At 48.7% G+C, this 21,244-nt stretch overlaps 1 protein-coding gene across 1 annotated transcript in view; it reads left to right on the top strand.

Annotated features, from left to right (window-relative positions):
* Trim71 (tripartite motif containing 71) overlaps positions 1-20,549 on the top strand; it is a 52,834-nt gene extending 32,285 nt beyond the window's left edge. Inside the window, exons 2-4 of the mRNA XM_021173355.2 lie at positions 7,768-7,935; positions 17,328-17,462; positions 19,098-20,549. Of these exons, the coding sequence (XP_021029014.1) occupies positions 7,768-7,935; positions 17,328-17,462; positions 19,098-20,549 (1,755 nt within the window). The remainder of the gene's footprint in view (positions 1-7,767; positions 7,936-17,327; positions 17,463-19,097) is intronic.
* The last annotated feature ends 695 nt before the right edge of the window (positions 20,550-21,244 follow it).

The raw sequence follows: 21,244 nt of genomic DNA, 5'->3' as shown, positions 1-21,244 counted from the left end.
AGTAACTCAGTAGGTTATGTCCCAAGCCCTGTTGGTTTCTGAGTTTTTTGTTGTTGTTGGTGGTGATGGGTTTTTTTGTTTTTTGTTTTTCTTCTCATCTTGGCCAGTTTGTGTTTTCCCTGGCTTTCAAAACCATCCATCACCATGGCTTCCACCAAGCAGGCAGCAGTCCGAGGAATGAAGCCTGCTTTGGCTACTTGAGGGAGTAAAAGGGTTTCGGGTCTGCAGTCCTGGTAGGTGGCAAGGGATGGGGTCCAGTTCCTGGCCATCTTTGAGTCCGACTCATTTTAAAGTCAAGTCCCTCAGGTTCCCCTTCTTGCCAGCCAAGACAGCACCCTGTTTCGTACAGCCTCAGAGGCAGCAGGAACTGAACTCTCAAATGTCTACTGCTAGGTGCGTCTGGTTTGAAAATCCATAATTTACATGAGCAGCGAGCTCCGTGTTTGGACAGATCTCTCTTATTTCCGGCTGGAAGCTGAATAAACCGCTCATTAGAACACCAGAGGTCAGATTCGCGCTGGGCGGCAGCTGGGTCACTAATGATTTCATAGGCTTTGTGTGACCCCCTGGCCAGGGGTGCTGTAAATCGGACTGGAGAGTCTAATTTTTTTTTCCCCTCCCAAACCTCCAGGGAGTTGGTCTTCGCTCGCCTCCTGTGAGATAGAACTTAAGATAGCATTTCGTGGGAGACACAGTAGTAACAGCTAATGGGAGATTGTGGGAAGGACCCTGGTACCCTGGAGAAGTAGATTGTGTGGGGCCACCAAAGCTAACTCATTTAGAGGCTCCTTATTAGGGAGAGTTCCACGGGGGGAGCCTGGTTTTGAGCATTGCTGGATTGAGGTATAAGAGTACAGTTTGAGGTCTTTTTGGTTTGCTTTTGTTTCTAATTTTTTTGGATTGATGAATTTTTATGTGAATGAGTCTTTTGCTTGCATGCATGTCTGCACAGCATGTGCGTGCCTGGTGCCTGCTGAGGTCAGAAGAGGGCATTGGATCCCCTGGAGCTGGCGTTGGGGATGCTTGTGAGCTCTGATTACATACCTGTGTGACCCCCCCCCCCTGGAGCGCTGAGGCATGTCCATCACAACGGAGCGAATCCCCGAGGGCTGGGCTTGCTCTTCGTCTTTAGGGTCCCAGCCTTTTCTCTCCATGAAGAGGAGTGGTTTTTAGATTCCTCTCTGTAGTTGACTCAGCGAGTAGCCGATGCAGAGGCTTTATAGTGGTGGTTTTGATTTTCATGAGACAAGGTCTCACAGTGTAACTCCGGCTGGTTGGGGACTCAGTATGTAGACCAGGCTGGCCTCAACCTGCCTCTTGTCTTCTGACTGCTGGGACCATGCTTGAACAGTCTTTATTTGTGAGACAAAAGGTTCACGTACCCTAGGCTGGACTATAACTTGGCCAGGTAGCTGAGGGTGACCTTGAACTGCGGATCATCTTGCCTCCACTGACGCTGGGCTACCACTACAGCTGTATGCTTGCATGTTGCTGGAGATCAACCCAGGCTCCATTCACGCATGCAGGCCAGGCCAGGCCTACACCCGTAGCCATGTTTTTTATATTTAAGTTGCATGTGCATCTGTGTAAGGCATAGCATGTGCCACAGTACACACCATGTCAGAGACACAAGTACACTGTGTGGGAGGCAAGGCAGTCACTTCTGTTCCTACCCCCTATTTTCAAGGATTCAAACTCCGGTCCGGAGCTGGTGGCAGGCAGCATCTCCACTTTGTATTTATAAAACACTCCAAGATTTGTGTAAAGGAATTTGGGGCTGTGCATGGTGGCACATCCTAGCACCCCTGTGGGTTTGAGGCTAGCCTAGTCTACATAATAAGTTCCTACGTTCCAGGAGTATGGGGAGAGACCCTGTCTCACTCTCACCCCAGAAATAAACAAATTTGTTCAGTATTTTGGGAGAGTGGGATTGGATCTTCACCATTGCACGGTCTCTCCATTCCACGGCTCCGGCTCCTTGCACCAGGTACTGGTTAATGTTAACTGTGATTTGCTCATACGGCCACGCCCTGTGATTATTTAGCCATGATGGGGTGGAGTGTCCCAGAACGTTCAGGAGGATATTTGCCAGCAATCTCAGTATCTGGGAGACTGAAACGGAAGGATGCAAGTTTCAGGCCAGCCCTGGCTACAGTTTTTTCAACCACAAAAACAAGCTAAATATTTCTGGTCACAGTTGGGGCTATAGGCCAACAGCAGGAGGGAGCTTGTGGAGAATATATATGCAAGGCCCTCCCTGGATTCCATTCTCAGCACTCTCCCAAAACAGTGCAGTGCACGCAGAATACAGGATACTCTGGTTTCAAGCAGCAGGCGGGAAGTTTCTCTTTTTTGTTTAAAAAAAAAAAAATGTTTGAAAAAAAATTGGTCTCAGCCAGGGGTGACACGTGCCTCTAATCCCAGCATTTGGGAGTCAGAGGCAGGCGGATTTCTGAGTTCAAGGCCAGCCCGGTCTACAGAGTGAGTTCTAGGACAGCCAGGGCTACACGGAGAAACCCTGTCTGGAAAAACAAGGGAAGAGTTCCCTCTCTGCATTGCCAGTGCTGGCTTCCAACTGCAGAGCTGATCCTGTTCCTGCTGGGTGCTGAGGGCCTGGACAGCCAGCAGCTGGAGCTCCCATGAATTCCAGATGGGGGAGATTGTGGAGAAATCACTGGTGAGTGTGTGTGTGTGTGTGTGTGTGTGTGTGTGTGTGTGTGTGTGTGTGGTTTTCCGAGACAGGGTTTCTCTGTGTAGCCCTGGCTGTCCTGGAACTCACTCTGTAGACCTGGCTGGCCTTGAGCTGAGAAAAGCGCCTGCCTCTGCCTCCCGAGTGCTGGGATTAAAGGTGTGAACGCCGGGCTGTGAGGAATCAGGAATCGCTGTTCTTACTGACAGCAGTGGGGGACTTGGACAACCAGCAAGAGAGGTAGAGCCATTGGATCCAGCGTTCAGTGTTTCTATGGACTCCATGAGAACTGTCAGTAAAGAAAGAAAAGGACATGCCTGGAGGGATGGCTCCTCACTGGCTTCATACTCACAGATAACTGACACCCTCCCCTGGCTTCTGAGGGCATCGCCTGCAAAACACCCATATACCTAAGATCAAAATAATAAAATTCCATACCATCTTACAGTGCACAGCATTAGTTTATTGGTAGTGCTGAGCACACACAACAACACACTTCCTTCCTTCTTTCCTTCCTTCTTTCCTTCCTTCCTTCCTTCATTTTTGAGACAGTTTCTAGCCTTGGAACTTGCTATGTAGACTAGGCTAGCCCCAAACTCACATCTTCCAGCCTCTTGTCTTCCAAGGGCTGGGCCTAACTAAACCTCACCCATTACCGTCACCTATCTTTAAAAGTTTGTGAATCGCCCTTCTCTTTCTGCCAAAGAAGTCTAAATGGTTTTCTTCTGGCTCCCCAGGCCTCCCGGTTGTGGGGTCCCAGGCATAGGCTTCTGCTGAGGGCTTGTTTACTGTTTGGTTTGGAATCCCAGCTTTCCCTTGAGTTGTTACTTGTTGTGTGTGAACCCAGGGAAAGGTTGGAGCTAGCAGCTCTCTGAGTTGCCAGTTGCCAGACTTGGCGGCAGCACCCTCACCCACTGATCCCACAGAGCAGCCAGGCCATAAAACCCGGGTCTGATGGCCCTTTTGTTTTTGTTTTTAAAGATTTATTTATTTTTATTTATAGGAGTACACTCTAGCTGACTTTAGACACACACCAGAAGAGGGCACCAGATCTCGTTACAGATGGTTGTGAGCCACCATGTGGTTGCTGGGATTTGAACTCAGGACCTCAGGAAGAGCCAGTTGGTGCTCTGAACCGCCAAGCCCTGGTTCTGATGTTCTTTATTTAGCTGGTGGTTTTCTTGGCTCCCAAGCTTGGTTTATGATTTTTGAAGCAAGTCTCTGGCGCGTGTGCAACACACAGCACATGGATTGGGGAGGTTGGCCGATGGCCAGTGTGTGCCTGAGCCTTCCTTTGTGAGAGACCAAGTGACATTGAAGGAGAAACAGACTTAAAGAGTTTTAAATAAGTAAACGATAAACAGAGGTTGATAATGTACTTCAGTTGAGACATTTCGACAAACTTGAGACTTGGCTTGTGGGCTTTCCCCCTGTATTAATATTCCTCGCTGATGTAGGTCCCTGGACTTAGAACATTGCTCCTGTTTGCCCAACATGTCCTCCGATATGTGTGTGTGCCAGCTTGAGCCGGATGGAAGACTGAAAAAAATCACGGACACACTCACGGACACACACACACACACACACACACACACACACACACGTTGTTCACCAACAAAGCATTTTATTTCAGGAGGTACATAGGCCGGCCTGCCTACCTTGTGTTGTTATTTATTTTTTTCTTTAGTCTTCCCCACCCCCCATTCCACCCCACCCCTGTTCCTTTCCTGCTGGGCCCACATTCCTTGGTCTTTTGTCTCTGCTTGGTATTTTAGAAATTTTGGGAGAGGAAGGCTGGGAGAGGTGGGACGTTCTAGAAGCTGGGGGCAGGGAAGGGGGTGGTCACTTGGAGGGTCAGAGGTCAGGCTAGCTCCATTTAGCTAGAGCAGCCAGATTGTCGCCAGGCTCGAGGGGGCGTGTCCATGCATCTGCCGGGGTAGCCCCAAACAGGCGGCACGTAGGCCCTGGAATTTCTGCCACCAGCGGACTCCACCCCTTCCCTTTCTGCTTCCCCATAGTGGCTGCCACTTTTGCAGGGTGGGGGCACAGGCTCCTATCTGCATACTCTGTTCCATTTTTTTCTTAATAAGGATCCCCTGCCTTACATTTGTTTGGTTTAGGGGTAGGTTGTATGGAGACTTGGTGGAGTCTGTTCTGCCCACGTGTGGGTCCTGGGATCACCCATGGCCTTGCTTGGCAGGCAGCACCTCGATTCCCCAAGTCCTCTCCTGAGCCCCCAGTTGCAACTGATCATCCAACTGTTGATCGACTTTCGGAGCGTCCTTCCTCATTCATTGAATATATGTAGTTCTAAAATTCTGCCTCCCTAGTCTTAGAAATGGCAGGTAGATAACTGAGACAGTCTAAAAATATAACTCCAATCCATAACTAGAAGACTTAAAATTGTTCTTATTTTATGGTTTTGCCACCCTAAAGTTGCATTGTCTTAAGTTTTGATTTAAAACTTAACGATTTAAAAATGCATTTTAAAATTGTAGTTTACTAGTTATGAGCACGACGAGGCTGTTGTATGCATCTGTAGGTTTTATTACTCGCCACTCGGGTGCCACCGCCCCTCCTCAGCCCAGCTTGTCTGCATTCACAGCGCATCCGGACTTGGCTCCCATCCGTTGTGACCTGAGTCCGGGCCACGTTTCATGGCAGACACCCTTTGACTCATTTTAGAAGCATTTGGGCTGTCCTGACACCACCGCCTGCTCTGGCCAGGATTTCTTTCCCATATTTGCAGAGTGCTTCCTTGAGGCCTACTCTGAGGCCTCAGGGGAATCTCCTGTGCCTGGCATCACGGAAGCCCAGTTGCAGGGTCTACCAGGCCTAAAGGTCTGGGAGTTTGCTAACGTTTGGACAGTTTCAATTTGGAGCCCAGTTTCTTATCTCAGCCCAGAATTACCTGGAAGCTTTTTGCTTCCTGTTGTCCTCCGGTCCCCAGACAGGCTGGTTCCTGAGATTTTTGAAGGCTGGAAAGGGGTCTCCTGAGGTAGCAAGTCAGACCCCATTTGTTTCCCAGTTTAGAGGGAGGTTCAAGGCAGGCAGAGGAAGTCACTGGACAGGTGTCCTGGCTCAGGAGCCTGGGCTGTGGGTCAGTTGCTTTCACTTACATCTGGAGAAAGCAAGGGTGCCCGAGTCCATGATCTCAGTGTAAAAGGCACCTTCTGGTGGCAGGTTTCCACACAGCCCTTTGAGGGAGCGGTTGTTGGCGGCAGGGGGGTTAAGGGGGGAGGGTTGCTCCTTTCTTCCCTTAGGAGGGGGAGGGGGCTGAGGGAGGGACTGTGGCAGGATTGCCTAGCTCAGTAAACTTGCTCTATCCCCACATGGAAACTTACTAGGGGTTGCTCCAGATTCATTCAACCCAGCGTCTTCTTGCTGGTTGTTTGGGATTCTCTCCGGAATTTTTAGATGTAGCACCTGAGTCTGACAGGATAGACTTGCTTTAAAAGTGATTGCTGCCGAAGGCTTTAGTTTACAGTGTTAAAAAGTGATTAAAATTGGTTACTCAGTCACATTTCCTTGTGCAGACCCAACAAAAGATCTGATCCATTTCTCTGTGAGATTAAAAAAAAAATTTCAAATCTCCTATCTCTGGACGCAGGATAAATTACCAGTAACTTACAGGCCCTAGTGGGACAGCACATCACATTTCACCCCTCAAATCACCCGAGAGGGGGACAGATCAGCATGGGAAACAGCATCCTCCTCACTGTGGGTCTTCCCAGCTCCACTCTGGGGATCTCTGCCTAAATTATTTTCTGTTAGCCCCTCCCTCCTCAGCCTTCAAAGCTATCTCCCATCTTTTCCTGGCTACTGGGTCCTGGCTACAAGACTCTTGAAGTGTTTTGTTGTGGGTGGGGTAGCCAGCCCTGAGCTACGCTTGGAGCGCCCCTGCTGTGTGGTTCTGAGCCCCCGCCACATCTCCTGTCCTCATGTGGAGATCCAGTTTACACATTGATTCCTTGTGTCCCTGTGGCAGCTTTCTCCTCGCCCCCAGCTGCTCATGAAATCAATCCAACAGACAGTAACTGAGGGAGGAGAATGGCTGGTTTCCATGCCGAGCCCTCTCTCCCGAGAGCCTCTTGCCTGTCAGCAGGTGAGGGGTGTCCATCCCTTCTCTCCCCCAGCTCATGGGCTCTTAGGGAAGCTGTCCACTTGGGCAGGCTGACCTTACTGTTAGCATTGGCCTTAGTTCCGGATGCTTCCTCCCATAGATGCTGGAGTGCCCAGGAGATAGACTGGTCGCCTGACGGAGGGAGGGCCGGGAAGTGGTGTGCTGTGTGTGCTGTGTGTGCTGTGGTGTGCTGTGATGTGCTGTGTGTGCTGTGTGTGCTGTGGTGTGCTGTGATGTGCTGTGTGTGCTGTGGTGTGCTGTGATGTGCTGTGTGTGCTGTGTGTGCTGTGGTGTGCTGTGCTGTGTGTGCTGTGCTGTGGTGTGCTGTGCTGTACTGTGCTGCTGCTGCTGCTTCCTCCTCCTCCTCCTCCTCCTCCTCCTTCTTTCTTCTTCTTCCGTTTTCGAGACAGGGTTTCTCTGTATAGTCTTGGCTGTCCTGGAACTCACTCTGTAGACCAAGCTGGCCTCGAACTGAGAAATCCGCCTGCCTCTGCCTCCCGAGTGCTGGGATTAAAGGCGTGCACCACCACACCTGGCACACCGTACTGCTTCTTGACCTTGCTTCACATACAGCGTGACCACAGACAACTCTTTCGTTCAGACCATCAATCCCAGAGCAGAGAACCATAGAACTTTCTAGATCTGTTCAGACACAGATCTCGGCCCAGCTTGTCTGCATTCACAGCGCATCTGGACTTGGCTCCCATCCGTTGTGACCTGAGTCCGGGCCTCCCTGCTTAAACCCCCTAGACTGTCTCTATGATCTCTGACTTTGTGTGTCTGGGTTGTGATCTGACTCAGGCTGGAATGGGATATGAATGGCACCTGGGTTTGAGGCATGCAGGGAAGGGTATCTATTGTGACAGTTCTGCCTGTCTTGAGGGAGGGGTACACACTGTTTGGAGGAGGACTGTGCTGTCTCCACTCTGTTCACACCTGTCTCTCTGGTCCATAGGTCCTGCATCTATACTGTGACACCTGCTCTGTCCCCATCTGCAGAGAGTGCACACTAGGCCGCCACGGTGGCCACAGCTTCGCCTACCTCCAGGATGCCCTGCAGGACTCTCGGGCACTCACCATCCAGCTGCTGGCTGACGCCCAGCAGGGCCGCCAGGCTCTCCAGGTCAGTCACCTATCTCATTGATTCAGACCTCTCTGACCCCTTCTAAAGGACGTGTGGAAGGTGGGTAGGCAGACAAACTGCCTGGAGTCATGGACTGGAGACTAGAGACAAGAAGGGCTTGACACCCCAGCTACTGAGATCTCTAGGGCTCCTAGCAGTGTCCAGAGGATGCTGTGAGTTACTGGGTTACTTTGCTGGTTGTTTCAGCTTTCCCCTGAAGCTAGCATTGGTTTTTGGTTTTTTTTTTTGTTTTTTTTTGTTTTTTTTTGTGGTTTTTCGAGACAGGGTTTCTCTGTGTAGCTCTGGCTGTCCTGGAACTCACTTTGTAGACCAGGCTGGCCTCGAACTCAGAAATCCGCCTGCCTCTGCCTCCCGATTGCTGGGATTAAAGGCGTGCGCCACCACGCCCGGCTTGGTTTTTGTTGAGACAGCAGAGAACATGGGCACTTCATCTTTAGCCGTTTGGGTATTTGGTGCACAGATTGACTAATTGAAGGCTGAGATCTGAACACAGGGCATTTGATGTTCAGTGTCTTGCAACTGTCCCTGGGTCATAAGTCCTTGTAATTTGAATGTTTGTTCTTTTATGGTTGGGTAGGGACATGCATGACCGTTTGAGAACTGACGCAGTTCTCCCACATTGCTATGCAGCGGTGTATTACATATAGTTGATGGATGTTAAGTCTTGCCTGCTATTCTACCTGTCAAGCGTTTAGGAAATTATGACAGTTTTTTTTTCCATGAAGTACAAGATAAGTTTGAAAGACAAGAAACCTGTAGGAAGCTTGTTGTTTACATTTTAAAATATTCAAGTTAAGAAATTTTTAAGTCACCGGGCGGTGCTGGCGCACACCTTTCATCCCAGCACTCGGGAGGCAGAGGCAGGCAGATTTTTATTTTTCCCTCCTGATAAAGCCTGATGCTCAAATACAGGTTAAAGAATTTATATTTCTGGTGTGTCAGATCTTGCCACCAGGATTGGTATTTTATTTTATCCTTTTTTTTTTTTTTTTTTTTTTTAAAGATTTTTAGTTTACTTCATGTGTTTGTCTCTGTGTGCAGTGCTCATGGAAGCCAGAAGAGGGCATTGAATCTCCCATCCCTGAACTGGGAGTTAACAGATATTTTAAATTTGCCATACAGGCACAGGGACCCAAATCTGGGTTCTCTGCAAGAGGAATTGCTCTTAAGCAATGAGCCCTCTCTCCAGCCTTCTTTGAAAATGCCTCAGCAGCTCAGGGGACTGCCCCTTGACCTGGAACTCTGGAATTCCAGGCAAGCCTTGGCCACATGAGGTCCGGTCTCAAGACAAAAAACAAAAGGCCTGTGTAGTGTGCCCTGTCTTAAGTTATTGTGTCTCCATTGTTCTGCTTTGTGACAACATGATTTCGTTTCCACAGATATCGTGCCCAGTGTCTTCTCTTGTACTGTTAAAAAGTTAGGATTCTCTAAAAACTGTTTTGCCCTGTCTCCTGGATAACTGTGTCCCTGGACACTGCCTCTGACTTGAGGCGAGGAGAGCTGCAGTCACCTGTCCCACTTTCTAGATCTTTGTATAGTCTTAAATTCCCTCTTCCTCCCCCTGGTGTTTTGTTTTTAAATTGAGATGGGATCTTCTTCTTCTTCTTCTTTTTTTTTTTTCTTTTCTTGTTCTTTTAGAGATTTATCTATTTTATTTATACCAGAAAAGGTCATCTGATCCCATTACGATGAGCTGTGAGCCGACATGTGGTTGCTGGGAATTGAACTCAGGATCTCTGGAAGAGCCTACCCTACAATGCTCTTAACCGCTGAGCCATCTCTCCAGCCCCAAGACAGGACCTTTCTATTGACTCTTGACTATTCTGGAACTTGATTTATAGACCAGGCTGACCTCATCTTCACAGGGATCCTCCTGTCTCTGCTGTTTAAGGAGGTGCTTTAAGTGAGTGGTTAAATAAGGAGATCTCACGTGCTTTCAGCTAAGGAAGAGGAGAGGGATAGGAGGTTTTTGCTCAACTGCCTAAGCAGAAACCCCAGGTGTAGACCATGGAGGCCAAATATTAGTTGGTGATCAGTATCCAGTGTTGGTCTGGAGATCCTGAGGCATGCTGGGTAGAGGAGCAGGGTGCCAGGTGGGTGCCTGCACTGGGATGGAGGCATATTATGCTAATGGATACACCTGCACAGACTGTGCGGCCACCCTCCACCCCCACCCCCGTGCATGTGAGCATGCCCCCTAACTGGGCTCTGAGTGCTTCTTCCCTGAGGAGCCAGCCAGCGTGGGGTGGGGCAGCTAAAAGATGAGGTCAGTTGGCTTTCCTGAAGCCATAACTGCTAATCTAGTTTATTTCCCGCATAAACCACAGGAGGGAAGGTTGGTGTGGCCCAGTTTTTACAGTATACAAATGTTTGCACCTGGGCTATTGGTTAAGACCAAACAGAGTTCTCTGTTGCTAAAATAGGTTGCTTAGGAACCAGGAAGAGGTCATGATGTGTGAGCCCCACCCCCCAACCTCGGAGAGCCTATTAGCTGCTGGTGACACTGTATGTGGATGGAGTCGTCCTTGTTTAAGTCACAAGAGCACACATTGCGAAAGTCATTGGGAAGAGCACTTAGAGGACATAGAGTTGTACTAGGCATAGTACATCTGTTTGGTTGGCGTTTGTTTTTACACAGTGTAGTGCTGTGTAAATTCATCCAGGCTGGCACAGAACATCCTCTGTGCTTGCTCTGAGTGCTGGGGGTTTGGGGGTGTGCGTTGTTATGCCTGACCACGTCTTTTGTTTTGCTGTGAGAGTGTTTGAATTTGCATATGGAATGTATATGTGACTATCCTTTGGTGCCCAAGGCCTGGGAAGATGGGTCAGCTACTGATCCACTAATTGGGTCTACTCACCAGATGTGTAAATGCCGCCATCTGTTAAGGCTCTTGTCACTCTCAAGGAGGACTCAGGTTTGGTCCCTCACTCACACCCCACACCCCGAATAGGGTGGTACACATTGCTCCAGGGGACCAAACTCCATCTTCTGGTCTCTGTAGGCACTGCAAGCGTGTGGCTCAGTAGTTCAGAATACTTACTGGAAGCCTGGGCAGTGGAGGTGCTGCACAGACGCCTTTAATCCCAGTACTCAGAGGCAGAGTGTTACAGGAGTCTCCCCACAAACCACACAAACTCCCATCTCAGTTAAACAGGGATGGCTTATTCAGCACACCCCCCAAGACTGTCTAGCTATGCAGTAGACATCTCTCAGGAACAGCCTAGAAAGGCTAAAACCACAAGAACACACAGTGAGCTCAAACACAGGCACTAGAAGTACCGGCCAGTCGTCGGCCCTGACTCAAGCCATTTTAAGATAAAACAGTCCATATTGACCTTGAATTTGATGGGCCCTACATGAAATTAATAGTCGTGGAGTTTCTTAAGATTAACAAACTTCATACAGAACATAACAGGGTATGTGGTCAACATGACCCTTCTCTGAGTCGTTATTTTTTCTGCTGCAGAGTTTCTTAAAATTTGAATTTTAGATCTGGGCAGCTCTTTGATTTGATGCCCTGCTTTGCATTCATCTGGATACACACATGCACATTCACTCAGACATAAAATAACGAGCCGTTCCTAATATGAATGAGAGGGAGGAGAGGCAGTCACTGTGTCTTGAAAGTATTACATAGAATGGGGCCCTTCATTATATATACATACACACATACATATATACACACACATGCACATACATGCTTATATAATTAAATATATTTAAATAAATTCTTTTTCGAGCATTTTTGATTTGCTTGCATGTATGTCTGTGTGAGGGTGTCAGATCTTGGAATTATAGGCAGTTGTGAGCTGCCGTGTGGTTGCTGGGAATTGAACCCATTAATTTATGTTTTCAAAAGTCCCTTAATAAAATTATTTTCTTCCTTACAGAAAGTTTTCATTGGTGTCTGAGTATGGTTGTGCTTGGGCCAGGCACTGACTGCTGTAGGGTGTGTGGGAGCTTTGATTTCTACTTAATGGCTTCTATAGCAACACACACACATACACACACACACAACCTTGAAGGTACAGGGATCAGAGAGTAGAAAGACTGACTGCTCACTGTGGAGTCCCAGCTATGATCCTGCATTGTGCTGCCAAGACTCAGAGCTAGGATTTTTTTTTTTTAAGATTTATTTATTGTTTATATGTAAGTATACTGTAGCTGTCTTCAGACACACCAGAAGAGATCGTCAGATCTCATTACGGATGGTTGTGAGCCACCATGTGGTTGCTGGGATTTGAACTCAGGACCTCTGGAAAAGCAGTCAGTGCTCTTAACTGCTGAGCCATCTCTCCTGCCCCAGGATTTTTTTGTCTTGTTGTAACCATCACATATGAAGCCTGGCTGGCCTACCAGCCTACCTGTGACTTTCACAATTTGCTGGTGTTCTTGAATAGTAGTTGGACTCTTTCCTGGCAAGGTGGGTTTTTTTTTTTTTTTTTTTTTTTTGAGATGGGTTATTCTGTGCAGCCCTGGCTGTCCCGAAACTCATTCTGTGGACCAGGCTGGCCTCGAACTCACAGATTTTAAGTGCTGGAATTAAACATGTGGACCACCATTTTTATTTTTTTTTAATTACTTAAGTTCTTTCTATGTCCACTGACTGGCAGTCAGAGTCCCTGGATTACCACTGGGTCTACAGCTTGCCTTGGGAGACTGATAATAAGTCCTTGAACGTACTTGGGAGGCAGAGGCAGGCGGATTTCTGAGTTCGAGGCCAGCCTGGTCTACAGAGTGAGTTCCAGGACAGGCAGGGCTATACAGAGAAACCCTGTCTCGAAAAAACAAAACAAAACAAACAAACAACAAAAAGTCCTTGAACATAAAGGTTGTTCTGGAAAGAGAACCCTCGACCCCCAGCGTTGCGAGGTCTGTTCAATGCAATAATGCATTCAAGGGGTCTGGGCTAGGTTGCTTTTATCCTGTCTCTCTTTTTCCCCCCGCTCCTGGAGATGTAATATTTTGGTCATGGATGTGGTTAGATCTGTTGGTGGTGGTGGTGGTGATGGTGGTGTGGTGGTTGTGTGGTTGGTTGTGGAGGTCAGAGAACAGCTTGAAGGAATCTGTTGGCAGGAAGCACATTTGCCCACTGAACAGAGTTGGTGGTGGCAGTGGATTTTTGTTTTGTTTTGAAGTTTAAAGTTCAGAAATTGAATTGTGTATGTCAGTGTTTTGCCTGGAAAGCCATGTGACTGCTCAGTACCCATAGAGGCAGGAGGCGGCATTGAACCCTGGAACTGGAGTTACAGACAAGTGATTGTTAAATTGTTGGCTGTGTTTAACATGGTGGACTGTAGGAGGGTCCTGTTCCCAATCTGAGAGTCTTCCAGCAGCCGAGTTCCTGGCTGTACCTTGGAAACAGGGTTCATCCCAGCCTAACCCACACAGCTGCCGCTCAGGAGTTAGTAGACCCGGAGTGCAGACCTGGAGTCGACCTGCCCTGGGTTCTCATCTTTTCTGGAAATGTCCAAGTTACCTTCCTCTTATCCCACTCAAAACTGTCTAGCTCCAGGCCCACTGCTGGCCTACGTGGATACAGCGGGCTTTCAGTGCACAGACATGCATGCAAATACTCAGACACAAAAGTAAAGGCATGTTTTTAAAATACAGACAATGCTCTGTGGAGTGGAGATCTCTAACTGCTAAGCCTGCCATGGAGTCCTTTGCCCTGCTACCTCTGTTACTTGCCTGGCCTGGCCTGGCCCGTTCATTCATTCATTGGTTGCAGGGCCTGCAGATCCTGTACCCGCTGGGATGTGATCAGAACAGATTCATTGCTCCTCGACACAGTCTTTTTTTTATTATTATTATCCTTAGGAATGCTGTGACCCTTGCTCAAATGGTTTGTAGTTGTTCAGGTGCCATTATACTTCTTCTACCTGTTGGAAGAAACAGATCTTCCAGTACACTCAGCAGTAAATCTCTGGGAACATGCTAGGATGAATGCATACACTCACACACACACACTCTCTCTCTCTCACCCTCACATACACACTCTCTCTCACTCACACACACTCAGACCTCATACGGTCACAGGAGAACACATTTGTCCATGCCTGTGTGAAACAGGCAGTCATTCTCCTGCCCTCTACTGGTCTTGCTTGGCAGGAGAGAGGAGAGTCAGTTTGTCCCTGAACATTACATTTGTATAGTGTGTTGACTACTTTTGTGTCAACTGCACACAAGCTAGAGTCAGAGAGAGAGAGAGAGAGAGAGAGAGAGAGAGAGAGAGAGAGAGAGAGAGAGAGAGAGAATATGCCTATGGCAGACCGGCCTGTGAGCAGGCAGCCTCTCCTTCCCAGGTTAGTTATTGTCCTCATGGTTTTTATCAAGCCCTGAAAACCCCAAGACACAGTTGTTACTTTTTTTTTTTTTTTTTTTGGTTTTTTCGAGACAGGGTTTCTCTGTATAGCTCTGGCTGTCTCTGGAACTCACTTTGTAGACCAGACCATTTCGAACTCAGAAATCCACCTGCCTCTGCCTCTGCCTCCCAAGTGCAGGGATTAAAGGCGTGCGCCACTACGCCCGGCTACCAGTTGTTACATTTTTGAAAATCACTTTAAAGATAATGATTGGCATAAAGATGGTATCACATTAACATAAAATGATAATTTACTAGATAACCATCTATCTGGTCCACGTAGTTTTATTTAGGTAGCTATGTATGTAGGAATTTGATGTACCACCAATGTCGTATGGAGGAAGGTCGGGAGGAGGACAATTTTGTGTGTTTTTCCACCACTTGGGTTGTCAGCTTGGAGGCAAGCACCACCCCTCATTTGCATATTTAGAAAGTAGCTCATCTTTCCGGCTTGCTTTTTTCCTCCCCTTTCTTTTCCCCCTTCCTGTTCTTCCTCCCCCTTCTCATTCTTGTTCGGGGATAGCCAGAGCCGCACGGAGAGACCCTACCCTGTCTTGAAAAAGAGACAGTGCAGCTTGTTGTTGGCTCTGTGTTAGTGACCCATCTGAAAAGAGGGGATTGGTCATTAAATTCTACACAATAGGGTCTGGAGGTAGCCCTGGCTGTCCTGAAACTCTATAAAGACTAGACCAGCCTTGAACACAGGGATTAGAGGTGTGCGGTCCTTTGGCCAGGGAGCTTCAAATCCAACAGCCTGGAAACAGGGACCCTCAGGACTCGGTTTAGAAACACAGACTTCATAGAAGTTCCTAAGTGATCTAAATCTAACCCCTGAAGGGACTTGCACTTACTGCTTATTATACTCACACGAATGCACGCACACATATGTACATTTATTAAAAGTAACGTCTTAGGGTTTTATTGCTGTGAACAGACAGCATGACCAAGGCAACTCTTTTTTTTTTTTTTTTTTTTTGGTTTTTTGAGACAGGGTTTCTCTGTGTAGTTCTGGCTGTCCTGGAACTCACTCTGTAGACCAGGCTGGCCTCGAACTCAGAAATCTGCCTGCATCTGTCTCCCAAGTGCTGGGAATAAAGGCGTGCGCCACCACTGTCCTGCTCAAGGCAACTCTTATAAGGACAACATTTAATTGGAGTTGGCTTGCAACAGGTTCCGAGGTTCAGTCCATTATCATTAAGGCAGGAACATGGCAGCATCCAGGCAAGCATGGTGCAGGAGGAGCTGAGAGTTCTACATCTTTATCTTGCAGAATACTGGCTTCCAGGAAGCTAAGAGGAGGGTCTCAAAGCCCACACCCACAGTCAGTCACACACCTACTCTTAACAGGGCTATACCTTCTACTAGTGCCACTCCCTGGGCTGAGCATATACAAACTATGGACAAGTAATCAAAGATGGAAGATGGAGGGGCTGGTGATGGCTCTAGCGGCTCTTGCAGTGGACCCAGATTCAAGCCGCAGCGCACCCAAGGTCACGGTCATCTATAATGCCAGATCTTAAGCGTTTGATACCTTCCTCTGATCTTTGCTGGCATTTGGCATATACGTGATTGATTCATAGGCATACATTCAGGCAGAACACTCAGACATAAAACAAATCTTAAATAGAAACCCTTTGTTTAAAAAAAGATTAAGATGGGGGGACAGTAAGCCGAAGGACAGGCATTGGGTGCTCTCAACCTTGGGAAGAAAGTGAAGAGATTCATAAGCTGAACTTGAAGTTGGGAAGAATTTAAGGAGTGAGAAGGCATCCCAAGCCATGTACACAGCCATAAGCATACAGTCTGCCTAGAGCCAGAGAGAGGTCGGTAGTCAGTGGGTATTGAGGGCTTGCACAGTGTCCCTTCTAATCCAGCCCAGGTGGTGTAGCATGTAGGAGTCCCTGCTGGGAGGACAGGGCAGGGCAGGGCACTTGCCACTGCATGCAGTTTGGGGAAGAGAATTCTACTCTGGTGGTTGCACTCTGGATGCAGAATGTCCCTGGTGGTAGTTTTGACTCTGGCAGCAGCTGGCTCTTTGCATGTTTTTCTCAGGTTTCTTTGAAGGCCTCTGGCCAGGTTTGAGAGGATTGTAGTAAATGCCTGCTTAGAACCTAGTAGGAGCTGAGATTTGAACCTGGGTTACCTTCATAAAATACCTCACCGGCCTGAGGTGCCGAAGCCCTCCCAGTCGCACCACATCCCATCTTGTATCCATGGTGTCCTGCCCAGGCAGGTATCTGTGTACTGCTTGCTATCGGTTCAGCTCCATCTATGCCTCACGCTTGCTTTATATACATACTATGGGTAGGATCATCTACTCTAAAAATGGGTTCCTCTGACAGTCAGGGCGGAATCTCCATCTCGTCCCTCCGTGTCTCAAAGAAATCCTTGCGGCTTTTTTGACACACTTCATGTAATATTAATGAACACACCAGGCCTTCTGTCCCAGTTAATTTTTTATGAACAATATGCCTGATTAAGCTTCCCGATGTACCGAGGCTGGTGCTGTAAGATGGAGGCCCCGGACTGCAGGGCGTGATTGAGGATTTTCTTAGGTTAGATGAGGTGATAGATACCCTCAGAGTGCACATTGTTGGCTTAGGAGAGATGGCTGGAAAATGATGCACACGTGGCGGAGAGACCACTAACCTCCGTTCGCCCTCCTGCGCCCTCAAGAGGGACCTCTCTGGCCTTCAGGTGTGGGGAGTAAGTCCAGGAAATCCGTGCAAGCTCAGAGCTACTTTACACCTGACGGTCATTCCCAGTATTCCACACAAACGCAGTCACGCCCATGACCCTGTTGTTAAAGAGTGTCCCTTAATAGTCTGATAGTCACTGGAGGTGCCACTTCGGAGACAAAGAGGCTCAGCCTTTGCCAGCCACTCTCAGTTTACACACCCTCGGGTGCCAGCCAGCACGAGCCCTACAGGCCTCTTGGAAGTTGCTGTATGTGAGGTAAGAGGTGATGTCCCTTCCAATGCCTCAAGGTTTTGCTTGCTTTTGCAGCTGAGCATCGAGCAGGCCCAGACTGTGGCAGAACAGGTGGAGATGAAGGCGAAGGTGGTCCAGTCTGAGGTCAAGGCCGTCACAGCTCGCCACAAGAAGGCCCTGGAGGATCGGGAGTGTGAGCTGTTGTGGAAGGTAATAGGCTCACAGCTTCCCCTGTCAGCTCCCTCAGGCGGGGCGTGCACAGCACTGGAGCCTCCTTTCAAGATCTGAGGCCCAAGCTTTAAGTTTAGAAAGAGTTGGTAATTTTCCAGAAAGTTTGAGGGGGGCGGTGTCCCTGGAATGCTGGGTGTCACTCACGTAGCAAAACAACAAGAAATCCTTTCAGAAGGGCCCGGGGAGCCAGGAAGGCCGGGGTGCAGGTTTTCTGTTGTGCACTCGGGGAAAGGAGGCCAGCCAAAGGCAGACAATCAACTCTTGTTAGCAGAGGGCTGGGGAGGAAATTGTCCTTATTTTGGGTTTCCCGGCTGGTTGCACTTCTTGACCCACGTGGTAAAGCCTTCACTTGGGGGTGTGGGGAGTGAGTCTGTGTCTTTCCATCCGTGTCCTTCCTGTTGAAGGCAGGGACGATAGCTGAGCATCCTGGTGGGCTTGCAGATAACAGTCAGCTGGGAAGGCTCCTACCGTACAGCATTGTAGCCTTTCTGGTTATGTGTCCTCTCCCTAGCCATGGCTACCTTTCTGCTGGTGAGCAACCTGCTTCTCCGGCTGTTCTGAACATAGGGTTGCAAGGTTAACTTATAAGAGAGGCCTCCAGTTGGATGGCTTGTTTTGATCTAATACTGTGTTAGAGATAGCTTCTTAGTAATGTGTTCCCCTCCCCCCTCAATACCCTTAAAATTAAAACAAAACAAAACAAAAAACAATGTGTGGGCATGTAGTTGGGTGCCTGCAGGGGCATAGGATCCCTCTAGATCGGGAGTTTGGGTGTGCTGAGTGGCACGCGCCTTTGAGGTAACAGAACCTGTGGAGCCCAGCGCAGGTAGGTTTCTATGAGTTCAAGTGCAGCAGGCCAGTCAAGGCTACGTGATTAGACCCTACCCTCAGAACCCCCCCCCCCAAACAAAACATGAAACAAACTAGTGTGTGTGTGTGTGTGTGAGAGAGAGAGAGAGAGAGAGAGATGAATGAGAGAGCATGCACATGTGCGTGTACACACTTCCATGAGACCAGAATTTTGGCTTCCCAGGAATCCAGCACCTCTGGCCTCTGGGCACCTGCACTCATGCACACACACAGTTAAAATAATTTTGGGGCTGGAGAGATGACTCATTGGTTAAGAGCACTGACTGCTCTTCCAGAGGTCCTGAGTTCAAGACCCAGCAACCACCTGGTGGCTCATAGCCTTCTGTAATGGGATCAGATGCCCTCTTCTGGTGTGTCTGAAGACATGTGTACTCACACACATAAAATAAATAAATAAATCTTTTTTTTTTTTTTAAATACATTTCTTTAATTTCTAAGCCCAGACCTCAGAAAAGTTGTCCCCTGTGTCCATAGTCGGTTTTCTGTAGCTCTCAGCTTAAGAGCACTAAGAGGTCGTGGTTCCCCCTAAGCAAAGTGTGTGAGTTGGTCTTTTTACCTCAGAGGCTGGGGCAGTCTACCTGGGTGACTGTTAGGGTTTGAATGCAGAAAAGAGAAAGGAGGGAAGGAATTGTTCTGTTTGTCAGGTGATAATTGCCCATCTCTACCTCCACTCGAGATGGCCGTGGGTTCCCCACCCTCTGCTCTCTGTGCTTGGTTCTAAGCGTCTCTTTCCTCCCTCCTCAGGTGGAGAAGATTCGGCAGGTGAAGGCGAAGTCTCTGTTCCTGCAGGTGGAGAAGCTGAGGCAGAGTCTCACCAAGCTGGAGAGCACCATCAGCGCCGTGCAGCAGGTCCTGGAAGAGGGCCGCGCCCTGGACATCCTGTTGGCCCGAGACCGGATGCTGGCCCAGGTGCAGGAGCTCAAGACCATCCGGGGCCTCCTGCAGCCCCAAGAAGATGACCGCATTATGTTCACGCCCCCTGACCAGGCCCTGTATCTCGCCCTCAAGTCTATTGGCTTTGTCAGCAGCGGGGCCTTCGCCCCACTCACGAAGGCTGCAGGAGATGGCATCAAGCGTGCCCTTCAGGGAAAGGTGGCCTCTTTCACTGTCATGGGCTATGACCACGATGGTGAGCCCCGCCACTCGGGAGGTGACCTGATGTCAGTTGTGGTCCTCGGCCCCGATGGAAACCTGTTTGGTGCAGAAGTGAGCGACCAGCAGAATGGTACTTACATAGTGAGCTACAGGCCCCAGCTTGAGGGTGAGCACTTGGTGTCCGTGACATTGTACAATCAGCACATAGAGAACAGCCCCTTCAAGGTCGTGGTCAAGTCGGGCCGCAGCTATGTGGGCATCGGGCTCCCCGGGCTGAGCTTCGGCAGTGAAGGTGACGGGGAAGGCAAGCTCTGCAGGCCCTGGGGTGTGAGTGTTGATAAGGAGGGTTACATCATAGTGGCTGACCGAAGCAATAACAGAATCCAGGTGTTTAAGCCCTGTGGCTCCTTCCACCACAAGTTTGGTACCCTAGGGTCTCGTCCTGGGCAGTTTGACCGACCGGCTGGGGTGGCTTGTGATGCCTCCCGCAGGATCATAGTGGCCGACAAAGACAATCATCGCATTCAGATCTTCACCTTCGAGGGCCAGTTCCTTCTTAAGTTTGGTGAGAAAGGCACCAAGAACGGGCAGTTTAACTACCCGTGGGATGTAGCAGTGAATTCTGAGGGCAAGATCCTGGTTTCAGACACCCGGAATCATCGCATCCAGTTGTTCGGACCCGACGGGGTCTTCTTGAACAAGTACGGCTTCGAGGGATCTCTCTGGAAGCACTTCGACTCTCCACGGGGCGTGGCTTTCAACAATGAAGGTCACCTGGTAGTCACCGACTTCAACAACCACCGGCTTCTGGTTATTCACCCTGATTGCCAATCTGCCCGCTTCTTGGGCTCGGAGGGCTCAGGCAATGGGCAGTTCCTGCGACCACAGGGTGTGGCTGTGGACCAGGAAGGGAGAATCATCGTAGCCGATTCCAGAAATCACCGCGTGCAGATGTTTGAGGCCAACGGCAGCTTCCTGTGCAAGTTTGGTGCTCAAGGCAGTGGCTTCGGGCAGATGGACCGCCCCTCAGGTATCGCGGTCACCCCGGATGGATTGATCGTCGTGGTGGACTTTGGCAACAATCGAATCCTCATCTTCTAATTGTGTCTTCTGGGGTTTTCTGTGTTTAGTGTGTGCATGTGTGTGTCTCTCATTTTTTAATTTCAAAGAAGAAATCGTCTCAGGGATATTTCTTTTTCTTTTTTTCCCCCCTTTATTTTTATTATTTTTTTTTTTAAAGAACAAAAGTACAACATTGCCTAAGTCCTACCTCAGCTTAAATTTTTTTTTTTTTTTACAGATGAATGTAATTCTCTTCTGTGCAGGGCTTGAGCCTGTGAAGTGATAATTTCTATCTACCTCAACTCTTTGCATTTCCCTCTCTGGCAAGCCTCTTGGCTCACATCCTCTTCCCTCCTGAAGGCCTAGGAGGCACAGGACCTCCTAGGTCCTGCAACCTTGAGGGCACTGGAAGCATATGGTGGGGTGCATGCATTTTGTAGATTGAGCCAAGGAAACCCAAAAACTACTAAGTAAAAAAGAGAAGTATAAGATGTTGGAAAGATAGGATTTAAAATTCATAATTGTAGTGTATTTGTGTTTTTGAGAATACTGTGTTTGTGTGGGGTTAGGTTGTGTGTGGTTTGCTCTTTTCTTTTTTATCAATGCAACAGGGCTTTTCTCTGTTTACCTCAGTGTGTCTGACATCTCATCCCTAGGAGATATGGCTGTGGCTTGCTAGCCTAGAAAAGCAGACCATTCATATTTTCGGGTGTCTCATCTTTGTATCTGGTAAA

Source organism: Mus caroli, unplaced genomic scaffold (genome assembly GCF_978045245.1).
Source record: "Mus caroli unplaced genomic scaffold, Mus_caroli_1 scaffold_11, whole genome shotgun sequence".
NCBI classification, from domain to species: domain Eukaryota; kingdom Metazoa; phylum Chordata; class Mammalia; order Rodentia; family Muridae; genus Mus; species Mus caroli.
This window is presented reverse-complemented; position numbering and strand designations above follow the sequence as displayed.